This window comes from Microtus ochrogaster, linkage group LG1, assembly GCF_000317375.1.
Source record: "Microtus ochrogaster isolate Prairie Vole_2 linkage group LG1, MicOch1.0, whole genome shotgun sequence".
NCBI lineage: Eukaryota > Metazoa > Chordata > Mammalia > Rodentia > Cricetidae > Microtus > Microtus ochrogaster.
Window position 1 is genome coordinate 22,325,436 of NC_022027.1, and position 7,454 is coordinate 22,332,889.

The window sequence follows — 7,454 nt, forward strand, 5'->3', positions numbered from 1 at the left end:
GCACACACTCGGCACGCACAGGCCCTGGGGTCAAGCTTCGGCACAGAAGAAGCATTACCGACTCCCTATCTTTCAAAGAAATTATCAGACCTTTCTAACTTGTTCTCTGTTTGATTATTGTTAAGTTTCTTGAGGTTAGGCAGAGTGCGATAAAAAATATTTTAAGTCGTGTGGGCACAAATATCTACAATATTCTTAGGTTTCTATCATGGCAAAAATTCTTTGTAGTGTTTAGTTGTAACAGTTGAGCTCCCTTAAAACCACTAGGGGGCTCTGCTACAAGTTTTTATAATTTATGTCTACTCAGGGAAATGTTTTGAGATGTTTCAGAATTTTGGATTCTTTGAAGTCTAAACAGCCTTCTTATTTCACAGATGAGGAAATCGTAGCTGACAACGGAGGTGGCATAGGACAGAAGGGGGAGTAAAACCTCTAGGCTCCTGTAGCACTCTTAAGACTGGGGAACTCATGATCTTTCTGCTTCCGACTCCGAGTTCTGGAATTACAACTGTGTACCACCATACTCAGCTTGTATTAGTCTTAGAATATTCAACTGATTGATTAGGTGAAGAAATACATGAAACATACTAAAATAACACTTTCACTATCTCTAAATGTTATCTTCAAAGTACTTCTCGGCTCTATTAGCTACTTTCAAATAGCCTTTCAAGATTATTGTTCACTTAAAACATTTTACTCGTCTATCTTCTTCTCCATTCAATTATACTCACTCACTGCTTACTGAAACCTACCAGGGCCGAACACTTTTGTAGGTCTAACGCTCCTTCTTCCTCCTAAGGAGTGTCTCTTTCTCCAACTTCCACTATAATATATATAGAGATTTTCATATGCTTAATTCAGCCGTTCTCGCTGAAAAACAGGTAGCCAGGATTCTTGCTAGGAATGCAAATTCTTAGGCCCATCCATACTCTAGGGATAGGGCCTAGCAATCTAACAAGCTCTCCGGGGATCCTGAAGACATTCAAGTTTGAAAAACACGTTAGTTCTCTAGCTCAGCGTTCATTATCCAAACAGGCTAAAGATTAACTTCTGGCTTTTAAACCAACCACGGGCCTCTCCCTGGCAATACCTGGACCAAGTACAAGCCGTGGGATCCAACCATTACACAACCTCAAGGTCTCTGTAATACCTGCGATGACCGAATAATAGCTGCGTTATCATGGTTCCAGAACAAAAGCAACGGCAGTGGATTTCCCGAGGGGGGTTTACCAACGGACGGCAGGGCAGGACCGAGTTCCTGCACAGCTTTTTTCCTCGGCTAGACACAGGGAGGCACCTCCAGCCCGTGGGCTCTGGGTCTGGCAGAGTTAGAGCGGGGCTCAGGCCGGGTGGGGCTCTGAGTCTCCCGGCCAAAGGGGCAAAGGGGCAGGGGAGGGCTCGCCAGGCCCAGACCCCGCTGACCGGGCGCGGAAACCGCACCCTCCTCGCCCCAGACGCCGGCAGGGCGGAGCCACGCGGCCGAAGCCCCGGCACAGACGCGCGGCGCGGCGCGCGGGCTCGGGCTCGCTGCTGAGACGTATGGGGCTACCACTGGAGCGGCTGCGCCGCCCGCCCGGGTCAGCGTGGTGCGCATGCGCGGACCCGGCGCCATTTTGGTGGCCGGGCGCGGAGGTGATTCTACAGTGAGGGGGGAACGCGGCGGCTAGGGTGGCAGTGGCGGCGTTCGTGTGCTCGGGTCTGAATCACTGAGGGAGGAGGCGGTGGAAGAAGAGGTGGCGGCGGTGGCGGTGGTCGTAGCGGTGGCGGAGGAGGCGGGTACGAATCAGCTGCGGGCGGAGACATGGCCAACATCGCGGTGCAGCGAATCAAGCGGGAGTTCAAGGAGGTGCTGAAGAGCGAGGAGGTCAGAAATGAGCTACCGGACACCCCCATGTCAGCCCGGGGCGGGAGGGCCCTTCCTTCCGCGACCCCGGCGGCTCCGGCCGGCCTCGCTGCGGCCGCCGCTGCCGATGGGGAAGCGGCGGTCTCCCCTCCTCCTCCTGCCGCCTTTCCCTCCCCTCCCCGGGCCCTGGGATAGACGGGCTCGCGGGCGGCTGGGCGGCCTGGGGAGGACCAGGGTTTGGGGGGCTGATGCAGAGCACTTGTCGGGGACACGTGAGCTCTGGAGAGAGAGCCCCGAGGCGGCGGCAACATCTGGATGTGTGACTCCGGGGTGGGGAAGGAGCAGGCCGAGAAAACCCGGGAAGTGGGTTGGGGGAAGGGGGAAGAGAGTAACTAGATCCCCGGCAGCAGCGCACCTTCTAGGCCCCCACTTTTAGGGGGGACTCTGGGTATTACCTGCCAGGGCTTTGCTGTCTTTTCTTTGAGGACGGCGCCTACAGAGTCCTTAGGCATGGAGGAAAGGAAGACATTCAATTACTCCCTTATAGTAGACTGTTGGGGGCCCCATGGAGACATAATGGTCAGTATCATATTTGGAAGGGGCGTTGAAGCATTTTTCACTACATCTAGGAAATTAATTCTAAATTAGTTACCTGTTTTCCACATACTCCAGCAGTACCAATGCCTCAGCATTGACAATGTAAAGCGCTTTGTGTGGTGAAAGGCAAGTTGTTTGTTATGTTAAATGATTTGATCTAGGGAAAATAATGAAGTGGACGAGTGGCTTATTTCAAAATAGTTTTTAAGGGTATCAGAGTTTCTCCTAGGGCAATGCCGCTGTGACTAGTGCCCTGTGAAACCTCATTGCGATGTCCCTCATACTTAACTTGTCTTAACTTTTGAAAAGAGCCCTAGTAAAAACAAGCGATTTCTTCAGATGCACATTGTTGGAGCTCATTATTGAGTTAGGTTTGTTTTGACACAAAATAGCATACCACGAAATAGCTTATTAAAAAATGAGACTTTTGCTACCCGTGAGTCCTTCAGAATTTAAATATATTAATACTGGCCAGACATATGTGGAATATAGAAAGTGATTTAATAGATTTAATAATTTGACTTAGCTGTGCAACTAGTACAACTTTTCAGACCCGAGTGAACAAAAATGCCAGATTTTCTGTTTGTATTTAGCAAGAAAATTCTGGAAATAGTTGTTTTTCCTCAAGGTTCACATTCCATTGCCCAATAAGTAGTGCTATTTATGTTTTTCTTATATGCTTGATATTTTAATAATGTCAATAATGATTTTTAAAATTAGGCATTTTAAGTAAATGAGTAATTGTTAAAAATCTTTTAGCGCTCCAGCATTATTGTGTCAGAGTCTGCAAATATCTTTCCAAGTAGACATGTAGAAAGTTACTCAAAATTGAAGTGATTTATTAGCAGACTTAGTGAACAGACTAAGAAATAATAAGTAGTGATCCGTCTTACAAAGCATGAACTCTGACCTCTGTATTCATTTGCCAAAACTCTGAATGGAAGGATGACTTTGTATTTTTGTGGAACAATGAAGAAACAGTGTGAATGCCTGTATTCACATATTCACAAATTTTAACAGTAATTTTAACTTTTTCTTTAATAAGCAAATGTACTTTGGATTGTAGATAAATATTCTTAATGAAAGATAAGAGAATATTTTGTTAGCACCCTAAAACAGTAAGATTAGACAAGTCTTTAGACCTCTAACGCTTCTTTTAAAAGCCCTGAAAATCCATATATCTGCTTTATGTGATGTGACTTTCTATTTAAGTGATGGGCTGAGGAGATGGCTCCGTGGGTAAAGGAGGCTTGCTGCCAAGCCTGATGACCTGAGCTCAGGCCTGAACTCTGACCACATGACCTCTATACCGTCACATGCAAATACAATAAAAGCTTTTCTAATGTATGAAATTAAAGAAAATTGTCAGTTTTTCTAAGGAACACAAGTTATCCATAAACAGTGCCTCTATAAACGTAGCAGGAACTTAATCCAGGAAAGTAAGCTGCAAAGAATACTAGAGAAAGATCAGATAAAATTTAATATCGTAAGCTGGGCATGGTGGCATGCGCCATTAATTCCAGCACTGGGAGGCCGAGGCAGGTGGATCTCTGTGAGTTGGAGGCCAGCCTGGTCTACAGAGTGAGTTCCAGAACAGCCATGGCTGTTACACAGAAAAACCCTGTCTCAAAAAAAACCAAAACAAAAAAAACCATTTAATAATGTAAAAAAGCTCAACCAACAGATAGTTTTATCCTTAACCAATATTTAGTTCATACATTATTATGTCCAGTTCCATAGGTAGGCTGTGTTAATTAATTTTCACCTCAATAAGGACCCATAATGCAGTCTATATATTTTCTTTTTTAAGAATATAAATGTAATTTTTTTTAAAGATTTATTTATTATGTATACAACATTCCTCCCATGTGTATTTGCATGTCAGAAGAGGGCACCATCACTTATTATAGATGGCTGTGAGCCACCATGTGGTTGCTGGGAATTGAACTCAGGACCTCTGGAAGAGCAGTCAGTGCTCTTAACCTCTGAGCCATCTTTCCAGTCCCTATAAATGTAATTTTTAAATAGTTAATCAAGTAATTGTTTCAGCGTGTCACCTCATGTAAATCTTCAGTGTACCAGGTTTGATTCACGTGCTAGCGTTTAAGAATTTTGGTGGATCTAATGACTTAACTTTTGATCTGTTTCTAAGTACTTTGTAAAGATAACTACAGAGCATGCCTTTAGTCTCAGCACTGGGGTTGGGGGAGGGGTGCAGAGGGGTGGAGGGCAAAAGCAGTGAGTTCTAGCCAATATGGCCAGGGATACAGAGAGAGATCGTGTCTCAAAAAATACAAGTAAAGATAGCTGCCATTCACTGAATTCTGATCATAGGAATTTGCTGAATGTATTAGTTAAAATATAAGCATTTAACATAAATGTGAAAGACCTAGCCAGATATTGTGGAGAGGCACTCACATTTGTATTGAAAGGGGAGATGTGTGTTTGCCAGTACAGGGCAGAGAAAGGATTTATGAGAAGTAGGTAAAACTGGGGAAGCTGCATGACTGGGCACTTTGAACTTTGAGTCATGTGCATGGTACTTAATGAAATAAAGGTAGCATCTATTCTTTCATAAAGTACTATTTGGAGATGGGCCTTTTATCCTTTAAATACTCTAGAATATGACTGATTTTAAGTAGTGGTTGAGCGTTGCTCAGAATTAAAATTTACCTAGAATACATTACAGTTTATGAGTCAAGTCAGGTGGATTGCTACTTGTGATGATCAACAGATTAAGCCTTTCTTTAGTATATTCATGGTTGTATTATTGCTACCAATTACTGCTGCTGCCATTTGCAACATTCCTCTTCTATTGTTTATGTATTACTGCTAATTCTTAGCAATAGGTCTTTGAAGTAGATATATTTTTTTTTAGGTGAGAAAATTGAGGTTCAGAGACGTTAAATTGTCTGCAAACATGACTTTAGAATTTGGGTTTGCTTATGTTAATATGCACTACACTGTCATGGCTTGGTAAGGATAGACGTACTTTTAATTATCAAAATTGGGCATACATTTTTATTACAGAACTTTGTATTACTTGTTAAAGCATTTAAGCACTAGTTAATGTTAGTATAAACTCACTGGTACCCTATAATTTAAAGGTTCACTTGAATTTCAAAATAAAATATTTTTAAATTTGCAGTTCAGTGATATAAAGTGCTCTTAAATAAGTGTATAAATTGGTTTATATTTATGCTCATATCTGCCACTTTTTTAATAATTCTTAGCTATAGTTTGCTGACATTTTCTTGTATTCTCAATGGGAATGTTTACTGTGGTATAAGCAAAGTTGTTTCATTTTTTTTTTTGTCTACTAAGTTTTTTTTTAGCATTTATTCTTTCATAATAAGTTTAAAATTTATGAATTACTAGAGTTGATCTAGCTTCGCCTTGATTATCTTATATGCAAACAGCTTGCAAACTTAAGAATATGTTTTGATTTCTGTAGGACATAGTTTCTTTTTGTTATTTCTTTTTTGTTTTTCTTTTCTTTATTTTCTTTTTTTAAGGCAGAAACTCTCCTCTCTGCAGTCCTGGCTGCTCTGGAACTCACTGCTTAGACCATCCTGGTGTCAACTCCCAGAGCTCCATTTGCCTCTTCCTCCTGAATTCTGGGATGAAAGGCATGGACCACCATACCTCTCTAAGGCATAGTTTCTTAACACTAGAATTAATGACATTTTGAGCAGTTTTTTGTTTTTTTAAATTGTAACTGGGTCTCCAGTGCATCATAAGGCGTACATGAGTATCTCCAGTGTCTAACACTGGTGCTCTTACTACTACTAAACCTATTACCCTTGTCAGTTAGTGTCTAGTAAATGTTTCTCGACTGCCAGTTGGTAAGACATACTACTGTAGACAGAACTCCTTTTGAAGAACCTATAAAACTGTCACTATGTAAGGTGTGTAGTGTTTATCCAAAGATTGGTTGAATCTTTTGTCTTTAGAACAAAAGACTGATTGTTTTCCCCTTTAATTCTTTCCCCTTCCTTTACACTCTTCTGTGTGTGTGTGTGTGTGTGTGTGTGTGTGTGTGTGTCAGTTGATGTAGGTAAGTGCTTTACCACTGAGCTATATCCTACCTTGTCTCCATTTTGATTTAAAGAAAAAGGTAAAGTTATCTATAAGAAATGTAACTAGAGTTTGAAAAAAATTTTAACAGATTTTTTTATGTTTAGTAGGTAAGTGCTCCACTACTGAATATATATACCTGAGGTCCAACAATTTTTAAGAGTAGATTTTTATTTTTCAGTTTTTCAAGACAAGGTTTGTGTAGCCTTGGCTGTCCTGGAACTCACTCTGTAGACTAGGCTGGCCTCGAACTCCGCCCGGCCATAAGCTCCAGTTTTGTGTGAATTGTTTAGTGTGCCTTATGAGGTTCTGGAGAGAACTGAACTTAGCAGCCTTACAGAGTGCTTTAAAAAACAAAAGCCGGTACAAGTGATATTGTTGGATTACATTTCTTGTTTTACTTTACCCTTCTTTTAGTTTTTGTTTTGTCTTCCCAAGCCCTCAAGACAGGGTTTCTTTGTTTAGCCTTGACTGTCCTAGAGTTTTGTAGACCAGGCTGTCCTCAGAGATGTGCCTACTTCCGGCTTCCAAGTGCTGGGATTAAAGTGTGCACTACTACCATCCTGCTTCTTCTTTTTTGAGACAAAGTCTTTTCATAGCCCTGGCTGTAACTCACTATGTTGAACAGTGTGGCTTGAACTCAAATTGCCTACCTCCCCCTCCTAGTGCTGGGACTAAACACATACATCACTATCCATGACCTTTACATTACTCTTTTTTTCTCTGTGTATCATCTCTGGCTGGCCTCGAACTTAAGAGATCTGCCTGCCTCTGCCTCCCAAGTACTGGGATCAAAGGTGTGTGCCACCACCACTGGCTTACTTTACTCTTAAGAAGACTGTAAGAGCCGGGCGGTAGTGGCGCACGCCTTTAATCCCAGCACTCGGGAGGCAGAGGCAGGCGGATCTCTGTGAGTTCGAGACCAGCCTGGTCTACA

At 42.4% G+C, this 7,454-nt stretch overlaps 1 protein-coding gene across 2 annotated transcripts in view; it reads left to right on the plus strand.

Moving 5' to 3' along the window:
- Positions 1-1,586: 1,586 nt before the first annotated feature.
- Positions 1,587-7,454, plus strand: part of Ube2k (ubiquitin conjugating enzyme E2 K) — a 58,142-nt gene continuing 52,274 nt past the window's right edge. The window contains exon 1 of one of the 2 annotated variants that reach the window (XM_005359272.3): positions 1,587-1,864. In XM_005359272.3, the coding sequence (XP_005359329.1) occupies positions 1,802-1,864 (63 nt within the window). In that variant the 5' untranslated portion in view covers positions 1,587-1,801. The remainder of the gene's footprint in view (positions 1,865-7,454) is intronic. The other variant, XM_026785050.1, reaches the window with a different exon arrangement.